At 35.3% G+C, this 26907-nt stretch overlaps 1 protein-coding gene and 1 long non-coding RNA gene across 4 annotated transcripts; one reads left to right on the top strand and one right to left on the bottom strand.

The window, feature by feature from the left end:
* Positions 1–189: 189 nt before the first annotated feature.
* On the bottom strand, positions 190–19634 carry LOC103496162 (glycoprotein 3-alpha-L-fucosyltransferase A-like). 2 transcript variants are annotated; one of them, XM_051086328.1, is made up of 8 exons: positions 19613–19634; positions 19048–19508; positions 17922–18082; positions 8090–8334; positions 2051–2155; positions 1597–1753; positions 1277–1504; positions 190–730 (listed from the first exon to the last, which is right to left on the bottom strand). In XM_051086328.1, exons 2-8 carry the CDS (start codon positions 19438–19440, stop codon positions 475–477), a joined length of 1545 nt encoding a protein of 514 aa, XP_050942285.1. In that variant the 5' UTR covers positions 19441–19508; positions 19613–19634; the 3' UTR covers positions 190–474. The 2 variants fall into 2 exon arrangements, with proteins under 2 accessions (XP_050942285.1, XP_008456133.1); XM_008457911.3 differs by lacking the exon at positions 19613–19634 and having other exon boundaries at positions 19048–19575.
* LOC127149929 (uncharacterized) lies at positions 9188–25864 on the top strand. 2 transcript variants are annotated; one of them, XR_007821797.1, is made up of 4 exons: positions 9188–9679; positions 10614–10700; positions 25422–25512; positions 25622–25864. It is a non-coding gene; the product is annotated as an uncharacterized LOC127149929 (long non-coding RNA). The 2 variants fall into 2 exon arrangements; XR_007821798.1 differs by lacking the exons at positions 25422–25512; positions 25622–25864 and adding an exon at positions 24669–25350.
* Positions 25865–26907: the final 1043 nt, after the last annotated feature.

Below are 26907 nucleotides of genomic sequence, written 5' to 3'. Positions count from 1 at the left end.
TTTTTATATGTATTTAATATAATTCTAATTTTTAAAATGTTAAATTCAAATTCTTGGTATAATAAAAATATGAAAAATTGTTTTTAGAACTCTATTTAGATCACATAATCCAAGAATAGTTTTCAAAAATAAAATATATACCAAATGCATATATGTTAAATTCATTGAATCCAAATTCTCTACCAAACAGATCGTCAATCAACCATCATCAAAATTAAGAAATTAAATTTGTAATCTTGCACTTCCAGTTGACATCTGGCTATACCCGAAAGGAAAGAAACAAATCTACAAAGAGAGGAAAAGAAAATTGAAAAGGTCTTGGACCCCAAACAAATGATAATTTAGTATTATGCACTCGAACGTTGAATTTCTATCTAAACTAAAATGGGCGTTGGCCATTATCTCAACAAAACATTTACAAAGCATTTGTTTGTAGCCTAATCGAGTGAAACAGGAAATGAAAGAACCTTGAAACTATACAAAAATGGCTTCAAGTTTAGCACAAGGGTTATCTTCCACGTATCTTCTGAAACCAGAGTCCCCTTTAAATCTGAAGGTATATAAAGCTTGCCTCTGGGTCAACCCAACTGGATATATTTTGTACAACCTTAATTCATCCCCTCCTTTTAAGCTTTTAGGCCTCTCCTGCTTCCATATTGGTTCGTGCTTCAGAGAATTGAACTTCGAAATCACTGCTGAGGCCAGCCCTTCAACCGTCAGATTACTCGACCTGCACACTAAGGTCTTAGACATCCTATTCTGAGAAGGGGGCAAAAGACTACTTGGACTTGTTAGGTTCGTATAACTTAGAGTTGAAAAGTCAAACCTACATTTGAGAGGCAGTCTTCTTAATTGTTTTAGAAAACAGCAATAATTAGGACTTTCCTTTGTCATTAACTAAAAAATCATATTTACTATGCCTCAATGCAAAACTTCGTTATCTTTAGGTCTTCTTTTCATATTTCCATTTCAACTATACTCCCTTAAGTAGTCTTCTTGGACTACCGTACTTTATCATGCCTTCAAACATAGATTACACAAAACCATAGTTTTAATCCTGTAACTCATATTCGTCATAACTTAAAGATTACAATCTAGGGAATAAATTCTTTGCAGGTAAGACACTTCTCAGTTTTAAAGGTTTTGTTCGTAAAGACTTTCTTTTTTAACCACAAGGAAGATCATTCCAAACAGGCAATCCAAACCCACATTTTGTTGAAGAAAAAAACAGACAAGTCACTTGATACAGTAATCTTGAAAAGAGTATATGGATTACCTTAAGAAAATGGACTCAGAATTAAACCTTCCTCTTTCTCTAACATACAAGTGATGAACGGTTTCAGAACCTCTGGTGCATTTACATGGTCGATTTTTGAACGCTAAACCCTTCTCTTCGGTCTCATGAATACCAGTTGCCACGTGAATACAAAGGCGACATGACGAATGAACTGCTCCCATATCAAATAGTGCTTTGAAAGAATCAGATGGACCCTCATATTTCCACCTAAAATGGGAAAGACCAAATGCACACAGTTGAGATGAAACATCAGAAATAGACCTGAAATGTCCCACTTCTCAAGATGGATTTAATTTCACCTCAGAGAATTGTTGAATGCCTCAGGATTTGCTGCAAGGTATTTCATAGAGTTGGCAACTGACTCAACATCTGAAAGTTCCCCGATATGCAAAAGTGAAGCAGGTGATGGAGCAAAATCTTGAATGTTTGGAGCTCCAATAACCACTGGAATAGCTCCTACAACAAAGACAAGAAAAAGAAAGGCCGCAACTTTCAAATACAAGGACTGGATTTTGGAACATCAAATGATAAGTGGAGTAATTCTTTATCCAGTATCCATAAGACAACTTGAAACAAAAAAATTGAAAGCATAAGCGAATGACTTTCATCCAACTCTTCGTCTTTGCAAACTATAATTCAATTAATATGGAAGTATAAAAAAGAGATATGATCATGTAAGAATTCATCATTGAATGAACCATATGAGGTAAGAAAGGATATCCAGGAGTCAGTGAAGAGATCCAATTTTCTTACCAGCAACTAGAGATTGGAAAAATTTTTCTGTCACATAATCTTCCTCGTTGGAATTCTCAAAAGCCAAGCTGAACTTGTAGCGCTTTAGAGCCTCCAATTTGTTCACTGCAGAAAGAAAATTAGAAATGTGTATTACAGAACTTTTCACTGCAATAAAACTGGTAAAAACCTAAATTTCTGATCCCTGCAAGTTCGATAGGATATCCACCCCGCAATTCTTTTAACTTATGAGTTGACCAGAATATTGCAAGATATATTATAATCTCTTAAGGGTATAAATTTGACAACAAAATGCGCCAAATAACCAATCAAGCAAAAAACTCGTGTGTGAGTCAAGTGATGAATATCCGTGAGTGTCTAGGGCTAACACGAACCTCAAACTAATCTCACTGGACAACCCACCTGACCTTACAGCATTTGGGTGTCAAGGGAACTCGTAGTAAATTAATTTTTAGAGAGGTGGCCACCATGGATTTAACCCTTGACCTCTTAGCCATATATTGTGACTATGTCTCTTTTTATCACTAAGTCAACTCATGATGGTTTCAAGTGATGAATATCTCGATCATTCGTTTTTAATTTATTTTTAATCAAGGAACGGCTTCTCATTAATGTAATGAGAAAGGAATAAAAGTTCAAAAGATACAAATTCCCTTTGGAGAGGAATAAAAGACTTTCTACATTGCTTCTTTCCATCCATGTTCGGCTGGCTAATCATTTAGGAGGCTTTCGACAGGTCATTAACATTCCCTAATAACGTTTTCAATATCCTCACTCCTGATTTGGTTGGTTTTGGGAGGTACCAAAGTTTTATGGTTGGCTATCATTCGTGCTTTTTTATGATTGCTTTGGGGTGAAAAAAATGGTCTGTCTTTTTAGGGATACGTTTCCTTTTTTGATTGTCTAATGGAGTAATTCTATCAGCTGCTTTTTTTTTTTAGGTAAAACAGAAACACCCTTTTGTTTATTATAGCATGTCTTTTTTAATTTCCAATTGGATAACATTCTTGTAATTCACCAATAGGTTTGGAGTTTTTCTCCTTTATTTCAACGGTGAATAAATTTGTTTCTTAAATCATAATAAAAATAATAAATAAATAAAAGTATAAAAGGCTTTCTCCTACTCTCACACCCAGCCAATTAGGTTTTTTTTAATTTAAAAACGAAAATGGCTCTTTACCAATAGTCAAAAAGAGAGACGAGCTCAAAGTACAAGAGGGTAATACAAGAGTCGTCAACAAATACTAGAAATCAACGGTCACAATCTAGCATCTCAACTAAGTTGACACCTCCTTAGCAACCTCCGGAAGAACAAAAGCAAGATGGAAAAGAAAACTCAATACTAAGCATAATAATAGATCTTCACTAAGTCATGACTAATAAAGAGTTCAGTACAATGAAAAGTAACCATAAGAATGAAAAGAGAAGATAAAAACAAAATAGTAGCAACAAAATCAGGTTGGAAAAATAAAAGCTCTCAATTTTTAAGTTGAGATCTTGAATATTGTAGCTTTCGAAAAGATTTGAAAGGGTGCACCAAGTGGAGGCATTTTTATGTGCTAAATCAAAGTGATCAAAGCAGCCCATTGATTTGTCAGGAAAGACTTTGGTTTCTTTGAAACCAAATTTCTGCCAAGATAGCTTTTACTGCATTATTTCAAAGTATTGAAAGCAATAAACATGAAATCAGCTTACGTGGAAATCCGAGAACCGGGAGAAAACCACGATGTTTTTAGTTTTTATTATTTTCTGATATTCATACAATAGGTACAAGAGGGAATAAATAGAAAAGTACAAAGAGATAAAAAAGGAAAAAATATTTAGGGTATATCTTTCCTCTCGACCTATCATTGATAAAAACAGAGTATCTCGAATTCTTAACGCAGCCAATTATCCACTCAATTCACTTGTGATCAACTTTCTGCTTTTCAAGATTTTCTCAAGTTAGTCTCATTCAACTTGATCAAAGGCTTTTTCCATATCAAGCTTAAGTTTCCATCCTTTCTTCTTCTTGGCCCGATAGTCCTCAACAACTTCATTAGCAACAAGGATGGGATCTAATACTTGTCTTCCTTCTATAAATGCACTTTGCGAAGGAGCAATGATACAAGGCATTACCTTTTTAAGTCTCTCGGCAATAACCTTGTAAGTCAAGGTTTGTGAGACTAGTTGGCCTAAAGTCGTTGACAGCCACCACATTTTCTTTTTTCTGGATCAAACAAATGAAATTCTCCAGCACAGAAGCGTTTAATCTAAATTTTGATGCAATTCCTCAAAAATAGAGAAAGTTTGGCTTAAATAAATTCCAATATTTAATAAGGAATTCAGTGATAAAACCATCTAGTCCAGGGGCTTTGCGTTTTCCAAGGGACTTAACAGCAGCTTTTATTTCAAACTCAGAAAACCTCACTGTAAGCATTAAATTTAGGAGTATACAAGGCCAATCAAAATTTATGGGAATATACCTCAGACCCAGACTTTTAGAGAAGAGTTTAGTATAAAATTCCAGAATCAAACTTTCAATTTCTCTAAAAGATTAGGTAGGCACCCCGAATTCATTAACCAGCTCTGTAATCAGATTTTTCCTTTTCTTAGCTGCAAAAAGTCTGTGGAAAAAACTAGTATTTTCGTCCCCCAACCGCATCCAGTTCAACTTGCTTTTCTGAATTAAATTAATCTCCTTAAGTTTGTATAAGGACATCAGTTCTGCCTTCAGTGAAGATCTGGAAGCTAATTCAGAATCTGAGAGACTTGTTAAGTTGGAAAAAGCATCCAAACTTATCTATTTCTTTAATCAGGTCTTCTTCCCTTTTTTTCTTATTTTTCAGGAAGTCGACCAGCCAAGCTTTTACTGCATTTTTAACCATCCTCAGTTTAGAATTAAGGACAAAAGCTGCCCAACCTACTGAGCTACTGCTGTTCCATGCTCTTTCAATGACTAAACCGCAATCTTTGTCAAGTAACCAGCTATTGCAAAATCCAAAAAGGGAGGGTCCCCAGCTAAAGGAACCAGCCTTGAGTGAAATGGGAAAGTGGTCAGAAATTAGACGAGCTTTCCTATTGGCTCTTGTGTTTTCGAATTCATCATCCCATGCTTTTATTTATGAAAAAATCTATCCCAGAATGATCTTGCGATGGTAGCCCCTTCTCGAGACCAAGTGTGCATGCCATTACAAAGGGGAACTTCCAGCAGTTAGTTTTTTTGATCAAATTATTAAACAGCCGCATATCTTTGGTTGTTCTTCCAAAAGGGAATCTCTCATGTGCCCATCTTGTGATGCTGGAATCCCCACAAATACACCAAGCTTCCAAACAAAATTATGAGAGAATGAGAAGCTCAGGTCATATAAATCTCCTCTCTACAAACGTTTGTACCATACACATTGGTTATCCAGCAAGTTTTTCGACAGTGGTACGTTTTACAGTCAAAGAGTATCTGCCTTTTGGTGACTGTTAATTTGCTTGTGTCCAATATTATTAGCTTTCTCCCAAAGTTCCAATTGATTCAACAAATTTTCATCCAATGTCCTTTTAACAAAAAAGTGATTTTATGAAAAGTACATCAAATTCATCTTTCTTAGGTTCTTGGATAAGTACCACTTCTGGGTTGTGAATTTCCAAGAATCTCTTTAGGGACAACCTCTTGTTTACATTCTTCAATCCTCTCGTATTCCATGATATAATTTTCATTGTTCCACAGCCAAGGTAACTACGAATTTGCTTCTTGCTGCACTCAGACCAAGAACAATTTGCATTTTCCAACAACAGATTTCAAGTGTGCTGGAATATCACAAGGTTGTTCCTGTGATAGTGGTTCTGAAGAATGTGTTCCAATGAACATATCCTCCTCAATTTGAAACAGAGCATTGAGATCAGTGTCCAGGGGTTCATTCGAGAACTGAGTCTCTTTTTCATCTAACCTTTCTAGCTGATCGTCTTCCTCGCTACACTAAAAGGTCAACGTCTTTATCATCTTTTGTTATGGGTGGGGGGTGGTTGGAGTACCTCTCAAGAGTTTAATCTTAGAGTTAGGGAAGGAAAAAACAGAGTGGGTAAATTGATGAAAAGTGGAAATTCGAGATTCTAACCTGTTAGAGAGGGATGAAGAATGGGCATGGTCACATTTTTCCTCCAACAAATCAGGGTTATGTTCTGAAATTAACTTGGTCTTTAAAGATCTTAATCTTGGTGACCTTCGATCTCTTTCTTCTAACAAAATGTTTAGGTAATGGTTTAAAGAGATGTGGGAATTTTCTTGATTTCAACTTGTTTTATTTTTTACTCTGGACTTCGATCTTGCCAAGGAAGAGAGAGATGCAGATGAAAGAGAAGCTGTAGATGAGGAGGTGGATGGAACTTTACCAGGTGGAAATATGGGGGGCACTGAAGGGGCAGTTGAGGAAGAAACTAACTGCTCTGTTTGGGCATGAGACAACGGTCAGTCTCTGGAGAATTTGGAAGTCTGAGTAAATGGTTGCCATTTGGCCTTTTTTCGGTAGTGTATTAGTCGAAATTAATTTCTTATTAAGCAGGTGGGTGGCTCTATATTTTCCATTGGCCACAACAGGTGGCACAGCCGAAAAAATCTCTCTCCTCCTTATCAGCACCTCTTTAATTTCTGCTTGAGTATTCCCTCCAAATTTGAATTTCTCTTTCGAATTTAATGCGGCGGGAGAAGAATTCAGGCGGGATGAGGATGGGTCACTGACTGAGCAAGCTATAAAATAGATCCTATATAACACGGAACTCAAGGACACTGATGTACAACCTATAAAACAGATCCTATAGAACACAAAACTCAAGACACAAATGTACAACCTATCAAACAGATTCTGTTCAAGTAAGTTTGAACTGACTTGAGGACTTGACTATCTTAGAGGGGATTCCTTACAAAACCTGGCTTTGATTGTTACGAATTAATAAATGCCCATTCCGGTTTCAGAACTTTCAAATATACTCCTTCATCCTTTAAAGCTTGGTCTATTCTTGCTAAGTCAATCAGATTTGTAAAATCCTTGATAAAACGTGCGTTCTGAATGGCTGTAGGCTCTTCGATAGCTTTAAGGTCTACCAAAATTAAGAAAAAAATTGCCATGAACTTCATCCTTCAGTTTGATAGTCGCCGATAAAACGCCCAGTAAGATTCTGTCTTACTTTGATTTTAGTTCCCAGCACATTGGTCATATTCAGAGCGTCTAAAGAAATATTTTCAAGGCCACCAAAATAATTTCCAATTGCAGCAAAGACACCTTTTTCCAGTAATCAAGCAGGAGAGTTTTTATGGAGATCCACCCACCAAAGCCTCTAATAAAATCCAGCCTACCAAGCTTGAACTTGTTCCATTTTTCGATTCGTAGGTAAAAATAAGGCCCAAAAAGTTTCCATTTCCCAGGGGTCTCGATCAAATCTTCCAAGTTTCCTCTTGATGAACGGATGAGAGCTTTATCCGCAGACAAAGGATTGAGGCTGATTAGGTTTTATTAGATGAGAATTTGTATTGCAGTTACTTGATCTAAACAATTTTAGTTTAAACTAAAAAATTATCATGTCTTTTAATTCTTTCTACTAAACATCCATCCTATATGACTCAAGTGTGTCACGATGTGCACCCTCCACGTGTTTCAAATATATCCAAAATAGAATAGCATTCACTTCAATAGAGTGCATCCATGCCTCACACAAATAAGTAGAGTGCGTTCATGCTTCCTGGGTCAAGCAAATTCACGATTTAAAAGATTTAAGACTAGCACACACTCATCATTATAACAGAAGCACGAGACAGCAACAATGACTGATAAGGAAAAACCATCAAATATAACACTGGAATCAAACTAGACCCAAGAAATTAAGAGAAATGTCCTCTTTCTTAATACTAACAAACAATATGATGAGAACTACTCATAGCAGACTCTGGAAATTATGTGACTTAGAACCAAAAGCAGAGTACAAACAAGAAAACAAAAACCCAGTGATTTAAGAGGTGAACAAAACATTATATTAAATTATATTTGTCTGTCACAGGAAAATTTTAAAATGCACCTGTGCTTCCATCACGATTTCTGTGACAAGAACCATAGGAATCTATTGTGATGTTCAGCTTTTCAAGAGCCTCAAGAGCTTCCAGGCGGAAGTTACGAGCACCACAATTTGAAATGAAAGCAGCTGCAAGGGCTTTCTCACTCTTTGCCTGAACTGGAGCCATGATATCGTACTCGGCCCAGGAGAAGTATCCAACAGGTACATCTGATGAGAGACTGGTGGTCATTACTATACTATAGCCATTCCTAAAAAAGCATCAAAGACTGTTAGGGTTTTTATTTTTATTTTTTTTGGTTTTTTTTTTGGGGGGGGGGGGGGGGGGGGGGTGGGGTTGGGTGTTAGGTAAAATCCATTTCAAAGAGGTTACAAAAATTTTATCCAATTTGCTATTGAAGAATGTAAGTTGTCGCTATTAAAAGGAGCCAAATTTACCCCAGTACATAGCAGTAAAAAGAGAAGCTTCTAAAACTTCCAGCGGGGAACTTTCTCTGTTTTAGGAAATCCTCAAGTTTCTTTCATTGCCAATCTTCCACCAAGATGCCCTCACAATGAAGAACCAGAAGGTTCCCTTCCCAGATTTGAAAGGATCATCTATCAGCAGCAGCCAGTCTTGAGATTCTGCTGGTGCTACAATACTCCATTGGAAAGCTTTACACACTTCGGCCCATGCTTTCTTCGTGAGGGACAATGAATAAAACTGTGACTTTCTGACTTGACAGGAACTGCAACGCCCCAAAATTTTAAGATAATTTTAAATTTAATTATCTTAATTGATTTAATTATGTTAGAATTATTGTGTGTTAATTGAGATATTTTTGAATGAATATTTATATAATTTTGGAAATTGGGAATTTGGTGTTGTTAAAGATTTGTGCTTGGTAAGATTGTGGGTAATTATATTATTGTCTTGGGAAGAGGGAAAAGATGATGTGATGGAAGAGATTTATTAAGGAGAGAGTAAGATTTATTTGATGTTTTAGGAAAAGAAAAGGAAAAAATAAAATAATATTAATTATTATTATTATTATTGTAATATTTTAGTTATTTAACCCCGTTCGATCCGCATGCACGATGCGCCTACCCCATCTTACTATTCATCTTACTTCTTCTTTCCCAATCAAAGAAAACCCTACCGCCGCCAGCCTACCTCGCCGCTGTCCGTCACCGTTCGAGTTCCACCATCGCGTCTCTCCATCCCAGTGAAGCCGAAGTGTCTCCATCTCTCTGTCCACCCGAAGCTAGCCGTCACTCCGAACATTTTCCGTCAAGCGACCGTGTCTCACCTCTGTTTCGCATGTCGTCCACCCTTGTCTTCGTCTTTACCGAAGCCTTCATCTGCCGCAGAGATGTTTCCGTCAAACGAGTCGAGCATCTCTACCTCTGTCGTCGTCTTTCGGCCTCCATCGTTTCTGTTCAACGTAGCTGAGTCGTGTCCCTTGCAACCCGAGCCATCTTATCTTCAAGTCGTCTTCCTCTGTCCCCGAGCCGTGAAGTCGTCTCCCTTGTGTGTGAGCCGATTCCCTTCCTAGCCTAGTCGCAGCCTATTTTCTTAAGCCATTTAAGCCACCCGGACCTTGAAATCATTTATTGGTGAGTTTTGGTGTAAGTTTTGGTTTTTAACCATCAAGTGGTAATTTTTTGCTTGGAATAGGTTAGTGTTGGATTTATTTTGGAATTTTGCTTGAAGGTTTGGGCTAAATTTAATTGGAGAGAGAGCTGTGAAGTTTTTCCGATCAAGATTTAGTTGGGTTAAACCTCAACTTTGGGTAGGTTGTTTTGTGATGGATTTTAGGGTCATTAGTCGATTGTTAATTTATTAATTAAGTTATTGATTTCACTTGTTTAGGACTTAGTAAATTGAAAAATTACTGTCAACCAAGGAATTATTGTTTAGCTAATCTCAGGTAAGAGATTCTACTACTAAACCTCGAAAATAGAATTAAAAGCTTACATGTATTTATCGTTATGCATTGATGTAGCTAAGATGTATAATGTGTTGATGTTGAAGACTGATAAGAATAATTTATGTTAATAACTGATATGGATTATTAATATGGATGACTGATATGTTATGATGTATTGATACATTAATCACATGATAAGGGCGTTATGATTGATACTCAAGCCAAGTTATGATATTTTTGATATGTTACATGTTATAGTCTGGGGTTCTGTTAACTTTGTCCGTTAGGGTCATACCTGCATGGGTCTCCATCAGGATCACCACATTTTCACAGATTGATGACTGTGTGAGTTCGACGGAACCACTAGTCTGTCATGACATGTTTTATGAGTAGGCCCAATAGGGTCACTTACAACCTGATTGTCTTAGGTGCTCCTTCAGGTTCTCCGAAAAACCAAACGTGTTCCTACGGGATCACTAGATTACGTATGTTCGGGAGCATGATAATTTTGGGTACTTCCTTGCGGGACCTTAATGGGAAGTTAACAGACTCCTAACGGAACTAGTAATGGGTCCCTTACTAAGTGTTTATACTCACTCTTTTTATGTTTAACTTTTCAGACGGAGGTAGAGGAAAGCTGGCGAATGACAAGAAGTGACCGCAACTTACCATAGCGGAAAATTTTATGCTTCCGCTTTATGTTCACGGTATTTTGAATTTTAGTATTATTATTTGAATTTATCAAACTCATGAATTATTCTATATTATTTTTCTATAAAAGTTAGATAAGGCCTGAACTAGGATTAAATTTTCTAAGTATTTATTTCTATTTTCCAAATTATGCTTTATGAATGAGCATTTGAAATTATTTATTAAGAACCTTGGTTTTCTCTTTTTTTTTTAATTCTAGATATAAGAATTTTTATTCATTTTAATAATAATGACCTCAACTTAGTATAAGGAGTTGTGATGTAGCCTAAGTAACCTCAAGGAGAAATCTTCTAAGAACCAAGATTGTGGATCTTTTATTAGAATGAATAATATGTTTCTTACAAGAGTAGAAAACTCCTATTTATAGAGTTCTATTACAATTAGGGGTAAAAAAGAATTAACCTAGAATATTACCTAATTACCCAATTAACTCTTAGCCTTCTTACATCATTCCACCCCTCTAAAAAGAAAACTCGTCCCGAGTTTTGAAAAGAAGAAATTTGTGAAGCAAAAAAAAAAAAGAAAAAAAGAATGAAGTAAACTTGTTCAACGGAGTATGACCAAACCAAGCTCCTACATTTTGAACAAAAATATTATGATTGAAGGGATAAAATTGAGACAAAAAATCAAATATGGCCACTAAAAGATGAACCTCCCCATTGGCCATAAACCCGGAAAAGATGTTTCCTTCAACCTCACTCAAAACCGTATTCAAAGAACAAATTTCAAAAGAATTAGCTTTCGAAAAAAATCTTCAAGAATCACATTTTCTTTATCATTCGCTTCAAGTTCTTGGACAATTTGAAGATTAATTTCCACTGCAACTAATGTGTCATTCTTGTTCTATTTTTGCTCGGTGTTTGATACTTCTTTTTCATCTTCTTCGTTGGATTTTTCTTCACTTGTGACCATTTCCAAATCAACATTTTCAAATTCTTGTTCTTCAATTTTATCTTCAAGATTTTCAATTTGAAAATTTTCCAACTGTGATTCCTTTGCTTTTTCTTCCGTATACAAAAAAAAATCTCTTTTTGAATTCTCGAAAATGAACTAATAGATGCTTCATATTTTGAGTCATTTCCCCCGATGAACGTTGAATTTCTTTTGTTTCTTTCTTTATTTCCTCCAATACTATGGGATCAAAGTAGTCATTTTGTTGGATTCTTGAATAGGTTTTAATCTCATAGCGGGTATGGGACTCATCCATTAATTTTCTTGAATCAATCTTTCTTCATCGTGTTTTAACCAAAAGAGTAATTTTGAGTCTTGAATGTTCTTCTTGGTTGGTAAAAATCCATTCTTGATGATTCTTTAATTCATCCAACTTCCAATCTTTACATTGATTTCTTGAAAAATAGGTTTGATTGGATCGTTGGGCCATTTTTCGATATTGTCACCTTCTTATTCCATCCCAAACTGCTTTACAAAAATCGTCGGAGTCACTAGAATCACTAGAATCAAATTCCCAATTTGGATAATGATAGGTTCTTTGAGAAAATCGAGCATGGCCAAAATTGGAGTGTTGAAATTCTTCTTCCAAATCAACATTGTTTATGAAAGTAAAATTGGTTTTCTTGTCTGTACCTACTGCAGGTTTTTTCTTGGACATCTTCTTTGATTGATAGAAGTCCATTCTTGATAAATCTTGATAAATCTTTGGTCTTTTCTTTCTTTCTTGGAATTTCAAGGGTTCCCCCTAATCAGATGTGTTGTTTGGAAACAAGCACAATACTCAAAGCTTCCCTCTCGTGATCGACGTCAACAAGAGTTTCTCGGTCTTTCACTGGCAGCAGTCAATTTTAGCCCAGATGGTTGCTCTGATACCATATTATTAGAATGAATAATATGTTTCTTACAAGAGTAGAAACCTCCTATTTATAGAGTTCTATTACAATTAGGGGTAAAAATGGAATTAACCTAGAATATTACCTAATTACCCAATTAACTCTTAGCCTTCTTACATCAAGTTGAGTCATTACAATAACAGTTTGGAGAAAGATAAGCTCGAGGGAATTTTCTTACAATTGTGCTCCATCAATTGTAGAAGGCAAATGATGGTGAGGGTTAGAAGCACAAGCAGTGGTAGACAGTACTGTTTGTCAGCAGCATCGACAAGTCGAAGGAAGATGAATGCATCAAAAACCCTTCAGCTAGAGCTAGTAGGGTTAAGTTCTTCCCATGGTTTCCATAATTTTGCGTTAGGTCGAGTCTTAGGTCAAATAACAACCTGACCAAAACCCATATTCTAAAACTCTCACATTTTCGACTATTGTAGGAGAATGGGCCTCGCCCAAGCTGTTTAAAATTGGTCCATTATAAAAAAAACTCAAGGCCCAACCCAAATGTAACCAACTTGTTTCCAAAATTTTCTTTTCTCTGACCTAGCAGGTTTCCTTCCCACGATTCCTTCACGAAAACGGCATACGTTTCCTCCCCTGAATTTTATCTCCATTTGAGCCTCCACTCGCTGCTGATCATGGCCTCCGGTGATCAGTTTCCTTTATTTTCTTATTTTTCTGTTCTTCTTTCCCCTTCTCCGACCACGTTTTTGCCAGAAGACTTTCTTCCTTTCGCTTGCCGCCTCACCTTCTCGAATGTATGACCCTTGGCCATCCATGCTATCATCGTTGGTTATGGAACTTGCAACAGCGTTTTCCTTGAGGTTTCATCTCCAACCACATTAGTTTTAGCAATTTTCGTAATTCCGTTTGTCTGTGTCTTCGCGTTCTGCTAGTAAATTTCTTCTCCATCCTTTTCTTCTTCCACTGGATATGATGGAACTGCCTCTTCGAAGTGTGGTTGCCGTTGATTTCTCTCTTCTTTTGCATTGTCTTTTTCCGTTGGAATCGTGTATTTCTTTCTAACTTTCTTCCTCTACTAACATTTTTTTTCCATTGTGCAAATATGATCATCTCTTTCTTCCCTTCAATTCGAGTAGGTTCAGATTTCTCTCAGACTACTTATGCTCTTCATTGAAGATGTTTTCTCCTTCTTCGATTCCTCTCCGATTTCATCTGCTTTCTTTCTCTCTTATTCTAATCTACCTTTAGAAACTTGCTTTGATCGTGGCCAACATTATCTATCTCCTGTTTTCTGTTCTTCTTCGACCAAGAGTGGAGTTTCTCTTGATTCTTCATCATTCTTCTTTCCTTCCGTTGAACCACTACCCTGCACTATGACTTTTTCAAAACTGAGTCATCGGCAATCTTCAAACAACCGTTGTTTTTCATTTTGCTCACAAGATCAACATACTCTTCTTGTTTTTGCTCTTCTTTCGGATTTTGTTGCACTTTCTCCTCCCAGTCTTCTTCTTCCACCACTTTTGCACTTGTTATCTGCGATCCACTTTAGCACTTGCTCCCATGTCCATGGTGTTTCTCCTCGTTCCACCAATTTACGTTTTTAATCCTCACTTCATTTTAACACTTGCTCCCATGACCAACCTGCTTCCTCTTCCATTGCTTAAAAGAAAACAATATTAACATAATTGAACAGCTCTAATACCAATTTGTTAAGACTCTTCCTAACAGGAACAAGATCTCAATATATTGAATTATATCTATGAGAGAATACAAGATAATCTATGTATAAATGAACTTGGAACCTCCCTCATGAGTCCTCTCACCTAAGTCCTAATCACTCCACGAAATAGCCTCCTTTCACCCACTCATCCTCCTGCTATTTATACAACATCCAGTAACTAACTTTCCATCGAATGGCCATTATAACCCTTAATATTAATAGACTAATATTCTTATCTAAGTACCTAACAACAACCTGTCATAGGTGTTTAGGTATGGGTTGTGTGAAAGGAACAAACTTTTTAGGGCAGGAATCCTTCTATATCTTCTTGTAAACCTCCTTGGTTTGAACGAAATTTCCTCCAAAAGGGCATGAAACCTTAAATTTTGAAGAAAATGGGTCATTGGATGGCAAAAAGGAATGAGCTGGGAAAGATAGGCCCATCCTGTGATTTCATCTTCTTTGAGGTTTCCACAAAAGTTCAAAATCCAGCAGTTATTTGTTGTATCCCAAACTCCAGCTATGGAAGCATGCTTTGTTTCAGCAGTAGTACCATATAATTGGGGGAAATCATACTGAAACCCAGCGTTGCAAACACTTCAATGATCACTCCTAACAGTTGTCCTGCCATCACCAACTTTCCTGTGAGGTTGTTGCAGATAATATCACTGTGCTTAGGGATATAGCTCCAAGGACTCTTTGTGGATGCCTTGCTCCATGGATTGGACTCTACGCTAGAGAATTATGAGGACAATAAGAAACAAGAATGGTTTTTTAATTCCTAAGCTTACAAGAAGGCTTGAACTCTTTGTTTATCTGTCCTTCCTCGTCTGGACTCCCATCCGTGACTGCTTAACACAACTAACCGCATTCCCACAACAGCCAGGCCAACCATGACATCTGTTTTCCAATTATCCCAAACAGCCAGGCCAACCATTACATTAGTTTTCTAATTATCTCATGGTGTAGAGAACACCGAACCCTTCTAGCTCTTTTCTTCCTACATAGGTTATCAGACTAGTTGTTTAGCTATATTAATTCCCTCGCTGAATTTACACCTTAACCTGGAAGTGAAATTCAGGGTAGCAATCCATATATCATCAAAAAACTCACATGAGGCATCGTGCAATTCTTGGCCAAGCCATTAAATTAGAGCCTCAAGGTTAGATGGTCTATGACAGTCAAATTGTATTGTTATTCTTAAATTCAGCCTCCTTTGACGGTTCTCCATCAATTAAGTCATAGAAAACATGCCAATGTTTCACCCTAAAATTGACTAAGCCTAGAAAGCTTCCTAGCCTCCTCAAAGAAATTAACTTTCCATGCTCTTGATAGATCAGATAAAAAAACTATAAAATATGGATTCCGACCACACGTTGAACTCCCTTACTTCTCTTAAACTCTTCTCCTCGTGGGCAAACTCTTGCATAACACTATTTCAACCCTCAAATTTGGGGCTATGGACTTCTTCCATTATAGTTTTCTTACAACTTGTGCTCTGAAACCAACTGTTCCATCTCATGAGGTTCTCGATCTTTCTCTCCATTATGGATAACTTTTTTCTAGTTAAGAAATGATTTCATTGATGAATAAAATAATCCAAGAAGATAAAAAAGGGCTCCATTAAGGGAATACAAAAGGTGTTTCCAACTTGCAACAAGAAAAGATAACGGAGGAAGTAAATTTTTACACCAAAAGATAGAGCATTGAAATTGGATAGATCAAGAATTTCATTTGTGGACTTGGATATGTTTTTGATATCACCACACAATTGATACTAGACCAAACAACTTTTCTGGCTTTGAATGGGTGGTTGCTTAGTGACACTGAGCCAATTGGAAACAAAAAGAGGCAGCACAATGGTCCATCAAAAAGCACAGAAGATTTCATGCCAAATAACTCTTTTGCTCGTCATGGATAACTTTTGTATCACTCTATATTAAAATAGACACCGAGTTACATGGAAACCCGAGTGACTCAAGTACCGAGAGAAAAACCATGATCTTACTTTCTTATTAATTTCTCATATTAAGAAAAGATACAAAGGGAAAATAAATAGACAACAAGCTTATGATAAAATGGGAAAGAAAATTAGGGTAAATCCTTCCTTGGACCAAGCCCACTAATTCTAACACGCCCCCTTAAGTTGGGATGTAGATATCAATGAGACCCAACTTGCTAACACATGAGTTAAAGCTTCGTCTGAGAAGCCCCTTGGTGAGAACATCACCAACCTGTTGGCTCGAGAAGATGTAAAGAATGCATATGCTACCATTGTCCAATCTTTCTTTAATGAAGTGTCGATCAATCTCCAAATGTTTAATTCTATCATGTTGAACTAGCGACGCTAATAGCTAACTTATTATCACAGAATAATTTCATCGACACCTCACAGTCTTGATGAAAGTCAGATAAAACTTTATGAAGCCAAATTTCCTCACATATCTCCAACATGGCCCTGTACTCAACTTCAGCACTACTTCTGGTCACAACTCCTTGCTTCTTACTCATGGCCCTGTACTCAACTTCAGCACTCCTTGCTTCTGGTCACAAATTTCCTCACAAAGGTACAATAGCCGGAGGTGGATTTCCTATCAACAATGGACCCTACCCAGTCAGAATCAGTATAGGCCTCAATAGCTCTCCTATCAGTCTTCCTGAACATCAACCCTTTACTAGGGGTTGTCATTAAGTACCTCAGGATTCTGTTAACTGCCTCCACGTGTTCCTCATAGGGAGCCTGCATGAGCTGGCTTGACGTTACTCACAACATTCGAGATATCTGGTCTATGTGACAAATAAATCAACTTTCCAACAAGGTGCTAAAGGACGTGACCTTAGGGACAAAATGGAGGTTCAAACATGGGGAGAGACTTTAGAACCAAGGGCCGCGTCCATCAACTTCTTCCTAAAGACTAGGAAGGTGGCTAAGTTATGGAGCTTGAGGGGAGTGGCCGAGAGTAATTTGTGGGATAATTAAGCACCCACTAAGGCCACTACCTCCTTATACTTAGGCTAAACAATCTCCTCCTCCCACATTATAAATAGTCAAACCTTGGACTTGTCAAGGGACGCTATTCATTCACAAGTGTAGTGAGTGACTCTCCTTGTACATTCTCTCTAGAGAATGGTCTTGTATAAATGCACATTTGTGGTTTTCAAAGCTATTCAACAAAGAAAGTTATTTCCACAATTAACACTCTCCCTCTCTATCTCTTTGTTAGTATGGGTAACCTTCATCCCATTCTAGGGATCATGGTGTTGTAACCATATCTTACGAGGAAAAATTGATGGTCCATTAATAAGGCTGGTCAAGTAAAGTCCTGACGCCACACGAGCAACCTAAGCATATCACTTATTGCACGCTTCGGCACCATCCTGACACCTTCTTCTGTTTCCTACATAGGTAAATCAAACTGGTAGCCTTCCTCTCCTAGATAAGTTTTTCAGGCATTTCATTCAGATTGACTGAAAAGAAAAAACAAAACAAACAAACCGTGCACAGTTTTTGTAATCATACATGACAGTAATGCCTAAATATTTTATTTCCTGGTTTTAAATAAAAATTTATTCATAAAAAAATAAACAGAAAATATAATCGCTAGAAATAAACATCAAGGATGTTCTTACTAAGAAAGGAGAAGTTTTGTACTCCAAACAGCATAATGGTAAGATAAGAGATTGTGCTTACCCACCGTCGTGCCTGGGCGATCTTGATATCTGCATAATATATAGATGATTCCATGGATCGAATAATTGAGGGTATTCCACCCTGGTGATTTAAACCAAAAGCAGCATCTGGATCCTTACTTGGACTGACCTGAAATTCACATTCTACGGCACAAGACTTCCTCCCCTATAGAAAACAAATACCTAAAAGGATTTAGAATTTCGTGGAAGAACATAGAAATTAGGATTTTTGGAGCTTTAAGTCCCACATGATAATCCCAGCATGAATAAAGTAAGATAGTCTCCCTGATCCTTATACACGAATTAATGAAGGAAAAATGTTGTGCATGGTATAGATAAATTTTCCTCCCTTTTTCATAGGGCCTCCAAACATGACTTTTTGAGATTTAAAATATTGAAGAAAGTCATTTCAAAGCCCTGATTTTTTCGTTGAAAATTCAATGTTTCTTGACTATCACATTTGCTAAAGTGTATTAGTAAGCATCCTCAAGAAGTAGGAGCCTTCAAGAAGTTGGATCGGAATGAGGTCCTCAGCAATGTCTATAGGTAACATCATATTAGACCAACGAAGTTTATGAATGACATTCCATCCCAAATAAGCGAAATGGCAATGAATTAAGATATGGTTTACCTGTTCTTGCAACTAACACGAATGTGTTGGATTACTATTCCTTTTTATTTCATTCAGGGCCATGAACTAAAGAAGAATCTGACCTTTAAAGAACATTCATTTTCCCAATCCTTGCCACAACCTCCTTTTAGCACAACTCATAGTCTCATACTCCAGGCTTGGACATTCAAGTTCAATTCCTACCAAGCGTCGGGACACAACACTATCTTGGTACAAACATCTCAGTTCCTAATATGCAAAATCAATGCATGAACTCGCTCCACGCATGCAAAAAGATGTGCATTGAAAATTGAATATGGAACGAAAAGTTTGCATATCAAATGATCGATAGATATTACGTGTAGCATTGCATGGATTTCTACGTCGATGCAGAACAAAGTCTTAAAAGCACATTAAATAACATATTGATGCAGTACATCGTAATAATACACGAGTACATAGGGTATAATTTATATGCAATCGACAAATGAAGCATGGTGAAGGGGTAAAAAGAAAGCAACCTCATCAGACCCAGAAACCAAAATCGGATCCTTTTGGAAGTCCCTAGAATACGTCACAGCGTCTTCTTTCTCCAACCACTCCTCACAAATCCCCAATTCCGAAATCCGGTCGCCGTCAATGAACCGGGAATTCAAATCATCGCCTCCGTCGATCAGTGCAAGGGGAGGCGGCGAACGATAGAACAAATCAGCCCATGAATCGACCATAGCTACATTTTTAGCGACATCAAGGCGACCAAGAAAGATAATCTCTGCTACGACGACGAGAGCGATGAACAGAGGCATAGCATTTGACCATTTTTTCTTGGCCGGCATCGGAGCCCCACTGGACACCGGCAACTCCTCGGCGGTGGCCCATGATCGGGACCCTCTTTGATTCGCGGTAATGCTCATCGTTCCAAATCAAATTAAATTTCCCTAATTTGATTTCTAATTCCCCTAAATTCGAAATCCGGGGGAGTCTGGGAACACAGAGATAGACAGGGTTTGAGCGCGGTGTCGACTACAATAAAATCTATTATTAGATTATAATGGTATGTGTTATAGTGTTTGGAGTGGAGTTTACCTTGCTTCCATTGCGTTTCAAAGCTAAAAAATCTCATTTCTGTTCTACCTTGTGCCTAAATAAAATCGAATTAAGACTGATAGACTTATTTATAAATATTATAATCAAATTTTTTTATGAACATTATACATAAATAAAAATGGTACAAAATTATCAACATAGACTAAATTAATTTATATAGTAATTAAGTACAAGATATAAATGTTTGAAAGTCCACTAAAATAAATTGTATTTTTAAAAATATAAAAAAGTGGCAAAATATTTACATCCTATAGAACAATTCTAAAAATGAAAAAAAGATCAGAGGTCCGTGTAAAATATCAAAAATGTCCCGTCAATAACGTGCGCCTAATATATTTGCGATCGTTTAGATTTGATTATTGCTTGATACGCGATTATTTAGATATCGCTACAATTTATAAGTGATCGTTTAGATATGACTACAATGCGATCGTTTAAATATGGCTACAATTTATACGACATTCTTTAGATATGAGTATAATTTATCTTTTCAATTTCATCGTTTAATTTTGTTACACGTCGTTTACATTTAGCTACTCCAATCAAATGATTTTTTTCAAGATTTTTTATACACTATCTTTTATTTTTTTTTACAATCGTTTATGTTTTCTAAACGATCCTTTAGATTTGGCTACTCCAATCTAAATAATTTTTTTCAAGATTCTTTATTTATTTTATACAGTCGTTTAGATTTGGTTACCCAAATGTGAACGACGTAAAAAAGAAAAGAAGAAAGACGATGAAAAGAAATCAAAGCAGAAAAAAAAGAGTAAAAGAAGAAAAACGATGGAAAGATTAAACGATGTAAATAAATAATTGAAAAATAAGAAAGATGATGAAAAGGAAAAAAAAAGAAGAAGAAAGACGAAATCGCAGGAAAAGAAGGATGAAATCACAGGGAAAGACGGGGAAGACGAAATAGTAGGAAGAAGACTAATCGCGAGGAATAAAAGAAAGATTGAAGCGCAAACCAGAAATATTTAAAAATTGGCTAATTTTATGAGCTTTATTACACAAGCCGTAAATACTTTGGTGTTTTGTTACATTTACACAAGTTTTCTTTAAAATAATTTCTACAAAGTTACATTTATACCCTATCCTAAGTTATACTTATATATATATATATATATATTTTAAATAAAGTGGTTCGGTTCGATTTTAGAATCGATTTAATATCTTAAACCGAATCAAACCACGTAAGAATCAGTTTCAATTTAACACAAATTGAATTGAACCGCATGCATTCGATTTCGGTTTTGGTTTTTAACTATTTTTTTAACATCTCTAGTGTGAACTAATGTACCTCATTAAAGTTTTTTTATTATTATTATTTTTGTTATTTATCATATAGATCATTAATTTTCATTTTTTATTTCTCTTTTTATTTTTTTTCTTTTTCAAAATAGTTTTTATTTATCGTTGTTACTATTTTGAAAAACAATCCAGTTCTACTCTATACTCTCCTTGTCCATTTGTTTAATGATTTGATATTTTGATTTTACTAGGTTGTACGAAATTTGTAATTTGAGAAGACCCTAATTCTTTTATCATAACATGATAACTTTAAATTGAAATAAACTAGCATTTCATTTTTAAATATATCAGAAAAATGAAACTTACAAAATCTAACAAAATCTATCAATTTCTTTATAATCTATTGAAGTTTCTTTTGTTATATTTTGTAAATAGTTTTAATTTTTGTTTTGTTATTCATAAGATTTTCTATAGAAAAATAATCTAAAGTTTGAGTTTTAATTTTTATTCAACCGCTAAGTTTTTCTAATCTTTAAGTTTAAAAAATAATTCTAAATCTCCAAGCTAGTTAACATGACTAACAAAAAGAATAAAATTTTAATTAAACTAAATTAGTGATTTTACATATATAGCATAAATCGATATATTAATTACTCAATGAGAGGTTGTATTTTAAAAAAATAGCATTATAATTAAACTAAGTGCATATTTGGAACGGCATAGGAAAAAAAATGAATTTTTTCAAAAATAGAAAAAATAAACAAACTATTTACATTTCATAGAACAAAATCACTAAAAAAAACAAAATTTATTAGACTTGATTTTTCTATAAAGTGTAAATATTCTGTCAAATGTTCTATTTTTGACAATTTTCTCAGAAAAAAATGGTTTTTTAAGAACTCATTTTTATTTAAATTCTTATGATAAAGAAAATTGTTAAACAAAAAAGTACAAAAGTACAGGTGTGTTTTCCAACTTTTTTTTAAAAGTATTTTTATATACAAGTTTGTTCGGTTTGTTATAAAAAAAGTGTTTTCATTAAATCTTTTAAAGGTTGATCAGTGGCAATCAGAGGTTGGTGGCAACAATCATCGAAGTTAGTTGTCGAAAGTTCGTTAGTAGAAAGTAGTGATTGGAGATTGGTCAATGACAGTCACCAAAGGTGGTGTTCAAAAGTTGATTGACGAACTTCAAATCTCTTGAAATAAACACCCCTTTTGGTTGAATAAGAGTAAAGGACATATAGGTTATTTGAAATCTTAATCTCAATCCCTATGTAAAACTAAATTTTAACCTCAAATAAAGAGTAAGTTATCATAGCCCACTCCACCCTACTTCACTCTTTACTTCAAACATGTCCAAAGAGATTTTTACGGTAACAAATATAAGCGTTTGCAATTGATTACATATTTATATAATTTAATTTTGTATTAAAATTATTTTTAAAAAACAGTATATAATATACGTGTGTTGGACTTCGGTCTTCAACTCACGACTCGGTTAGTTCGACAAACTATTATGTAAGAATTAGAACAGCAACAACAAAGCATATCGGTATTGGAACAGAAGCTGCAAAACAGAAACGAGATTAATAGACGGCTGAATTGCAGAACACGCTCTCTTTAAGATGTTGCGCGGCTCTACTCTCGATTATGCAAACATATAATAGCCCTATTATTCCTAGGATAAAACAGTCTCTCGTCTTCAATTGATTTTGCACAGAAATCAACGGGTAATAGGCACACTATTACTCGAGAAACATTAATATCAATTAATTTTCAAAACGGTTTTAGTTAATAAAAATGAAAAAACTTTTAACGATTTGGAAAGTCAGAAGAAACTTTTAGTAAAAGAATATATAAATATTATTTTATCTCTCTTCGTCACGTCCGACCGACGAACGGTGGTGGCGGCGCGCTAAACATATCCACATTTGCCTATCTCTTCCCTCCTTCCAAAACTTGGGTACCCTATAGGCCCAAACCCATTGATCAAATTATGAGTATAAAAAAAGGACTTCTACAGTAAAAATTAATCAATGTGGGAATGCAATTGAGAATAAAATAATATTATATTTTCCTTTCACAAATTTTTCATCCAATAATCCCCCACTTGAAAAATTTTTACTATCAGTCCTCCACTTGAAAAATTTTGAAAACATTTTCATCGAGTAGTGTCTGTCTCTATAGAGTTATGCTTAAGTAAAGGTATCTGATGACTTAAACCTTTACGTAGTGACAATAGTTTAGAGTGTTGTAAAGTAACTCGTAGTTTTGAACTTTACTTCTAACATTATTACACACACAACATTATTTGAGTGAAATTTTAAAATAGGTCGTGCTTTATGGCCTTACACGTATATCTCAGTTTAGTCAACGCTCTAGGAATCTGTCCAAAATTTCATCGGAAACGGCTCTCACTTCCACATTCACAAAGGTGAATCTATCAAGAGTACTCTTGTAGATAGGTACTCTACTTGATATCAAGTATAGATTTCATTAAGAACAAAGTTCAACCTCCTCATACACTTCAGGATGTCATGCTAATCACTAAATCATAAGAATGGAACTCTTAATCATTTAGCATGATTCTTGTCATATTACTTGTGATCAGCTGTTACCTATTAAACTTGTTTCTTAGGATCTCTAGTCTTGCAAGTTGGGTTTACCTAACAATAATTCAAATTTTAATAGGCTTAAGTCTCATTTTTTTTAAGGTTTTAAAAACCTTCTCTCTAGTTAGTCCTTTCGTCAAAGGATCAACCAAGTTTGTCATCAGACTGTACATAATCCACCATCACTGCACCGGTAGTGAGCAATTCTCTAATGATACAGTGCTTACAACGTATTTATCGTCTCTAAACTTTTGCGATAGCTGCAGTACTATCACAATAGATTAGTATGGCTGGTATCAATTTTTTCCATGTGGGAATTTCTGATAGCAATCTTCAAAACCAGCTTGCTTATTCACTAGCAATAGCTAGTGCTATCATCTCTGACTCCATCGTTAACTAGGCTAAGATTGTCTGTTTGTTGAAGTTCCAAGCAACAACTCATCCTGTTATATTAAAAATATAGTCATTTGTAGGCTTTGAGTCATTTAAGAGGGAGTTCCAATCAGCATCACATAACCTTCAAGTACAACGGGACACTTTTTATAATGTAATCCTATGTTTTGGATTTTCTTAAGATATCTCATTACTCTTTCTACTGCATTCCAGTGTTCTAGACTAGGTCTGCTAGTAAACTACATAGTAATTAATGAAGTTTCTTAACTCTTTTGTTAAACTGATTCTCTATTTTAGTTACAAACACCTTGAACATGTCAAAAACATCACTTTTATTTTTAAGCAGATAAATAAAAGTGTAGTCAGAATAGTCATCTATAAAGGTTATTACATACCTTTTACTATTCCTAGTTAATGTGTCATCAAATTCACATAAGTCAGAATCAATTAATTCTAAAGGCTCTGTTACTTTAGTTACAGACTTATGCGAGGTTTTTGTTATCTTAGCTTGACTACAACATACACATTTCTCAAATTCATGCAAAGATAACTTAGGTATAAGATTTAACCTACTCATGTTGCTAATTAGCCTCTTATTAATATGATAAAGTCTAGCATGCCAAACATTAAAAGAAGACAACATGTAAGTAGAAGATAAATTCTTATTAATTTCCAAATTCAACTTGAACATGCCATCAGTAGCGTAACCTTTTTTTTACAAATACATTATTTTTAGTTAAGGTAAACAAGTCTGATTCTATGGTTTATGTGAAGCAAGCCTTGTTGAGGAGATATCCGGAGACCAAATTCTTTCGAATTTTTGGAGTATGCAAAACTTCTTTCAACACAAGCGTCTTACCAGATGTGAATTTCAATTCTACTTCTCCAATGCTGGGCATCTTGGTTGTGTGATGATCTCTCATAAGGATATTCTTATCCTTAACCTCATTATATTTTCTAAAAAGACTAAGGTCGTGGCAAACCAGTGTCTAGACACCAACCTTCAGACCCCCAATGACATTAACTTCAGGAATCATAACTACTAACTCATCTTCTATCAGGTTCACCTGCGCAGCAAAACGATTCATGTTTTTACAATTTCTAGCTAAATGTCCAAGCTTATTACAGTTATAACAAACAATTTGTACTGTACTTTTGGACTAGGGGTTGTTCAGTTTGTTGGATCCACGTTTCATCTTGTTTTCTTTTGGCTTCAGGTCCTGTTTCAGCACTGCAGTGGGCTTTTTTCTAGGGATATCATTCACCTCCTTCTTTTGTTCATACTTCCTTACCTCCTCCTCTATCTTATCTCGTGATTAGATTTTCCAGTGAGAACTCCTTGGTTTTGTCCCTTAGAGTGTTCTTGAAATCCTTCCATAGTGGGGGCAATTTATCAATAATAATAGTAACTTGAAATTGATAGTCAAGTGGCATACATATACATTCACTAATAATTTCATGGGCTATTTTTTTTATTTCATGTGATTGTGCCTCCACGGATTTGTCATTAGTCATTTGATGTCACAGGTATTGGCTCACAGTATACTTCTTTGATCCCGCTTTCTCAGTATCATACTTCTTTTGCAGCACGTCCCACATTTCTTTTGCAATAACCATGGTACTGTAATAATTATACAATTCATCAGTAAGTTCATTAAGAATTAATTTCTTACAGATGAAATCGATTTCTGTCCTCGTGGTGAGTTTCTTCATTTGCCTTTTCGTAGGATTTGTTTCTGGGACTTTCGGCTTTTCAGTAGTACATGTGACAACCATCTTCTTCAACATGAGAAAAAATAGCATTTTTTGTTTCCACCTTTTGAAGTGTGCTCCTTCAAATTGAAACGATTGGTTAAGATCGAAAGACATCAATTCGGATTGAAATTGTACAGGTTATTTGAAATCTTAATCTCAATCCCTATGTAAAACTAAACTTTAACCTCAAATAAAGAGTAAGTTATCATAGTCCACTCTACCCTACTTCACTCTTTACTCCAAACATGCCCAAAGAGATTTTGACGGTAACAAATATAAGTGTTCGTGATTGATTACAGATTATATAATTTAATTTTGTATTAAAATTATTTTTAAAAAATAGTATATAATATACGTTTTGCTGCACTTCGATCTTCAACTCACGGCTCGGTTAGTTCGGCGAACTATTACGTAGGAATTAGAACAGCAACAACAAATTGATATTGAAGCAGAAGCTGTAAAACAAAAACGAGGTTATGGCTGAGTGACAAAACACACTCTCTTTAAGACATTTCGCGACTCTGCTCTCGATTGTGCAAATAGATAATAGTCTTGCCGTCTCCAGAATAAAACAACCTCTTGTCTTCAATTGATTTTGCACAGAAATCAACTAAAAACGTGAATCGTGGGACTACGAACAGCAATGGCGGCGCACGTATCAAGATATAGACATATCCACATTTGTCTATATCCTCCCTCCTCCCAGAACTTAATCAATGTGGAAATGCAATGAAAAATAAAATAACATTATATTTTTCTTTCACACATTTTGAATCCAATAATACGTAAATAAGATTAATCTCTAATGTTTGATCATAAAATTTATCATTTAAAGAAATATCTCATTCAATAAAAAAAATATCTCGTGGATTAAAAAAAACTTATCTAATTCTATTGGTTTGAATTTGGTTCTCTCTCCATTTGATTCAAGATCCAAAATAATTTATCATTTTAAAAAATACCTTATGCACATAAAAATTTGTTTGATTGACGTGGATTTCAAAATAGTTTATTATAGTTTACAGATCGAAAAATCCAATAGAATTTATTGGTTTAAGATTTGGTTATCTCTAAGTAGGGGAATTCGTGGAAATAGCAAATATGAAGATAGAAAAAAGAAAAATAGCAAACTATTATATTATTTTACTTTATGGCAAAACTAACTGCCATAAATATTTTTCCACTCTTTTTGATCCGAATTTACCCCTCTATAGATTACAATTGTCCATATACAAATATACTGTATTTGTTAAGATAA

The sequence above is a fragment of the Cucumis melo genome, chromosome 6 (assembly GCF_025177605.1).
Source record: "Cucumis melo cultivar AY chromosome 6, USDA_Cmelo_AY_1.0, whole genome shotgun sequence".
Classification (NCBI taxonomy): domain Eukaryota; kingdom Viridiplantae; phylum Streptophyta; class Magnoliopsida; order Cucurbitales; family Cucurbitaceae; genus Cucumis; species Cucumis melo.
Note: the sequence above shows the minus strand (reverse complement) of the source record. Positions and strands in the feature narration are given on the sequence as shown.

Bases quoted from the DNA above. Each gene is read 5' to 3' on its own strand.
- LOC103496162 (XM_051086328.1), bottom strand. From the start codon at position 19,440: ATGAGCATTACCGCGAATCAAAGAGGGTCCCGATCATGGGCCACCGCC. The intron at 2,156-8,089 runs GTGCATTTTAAA...TTCTTTCTGCAG, and splicing joins AAATCGTGATGGAAGCACAG to TGAACAAATTGGAGGCTCTA. The intron at 1,754-2,050 runs GTAAGAAAATTG...TCTTTGTTGTAG, and splicing joins TTTCCAATCTCTAGTTGCTG to GAGCTATTCCAGTGGTTATT.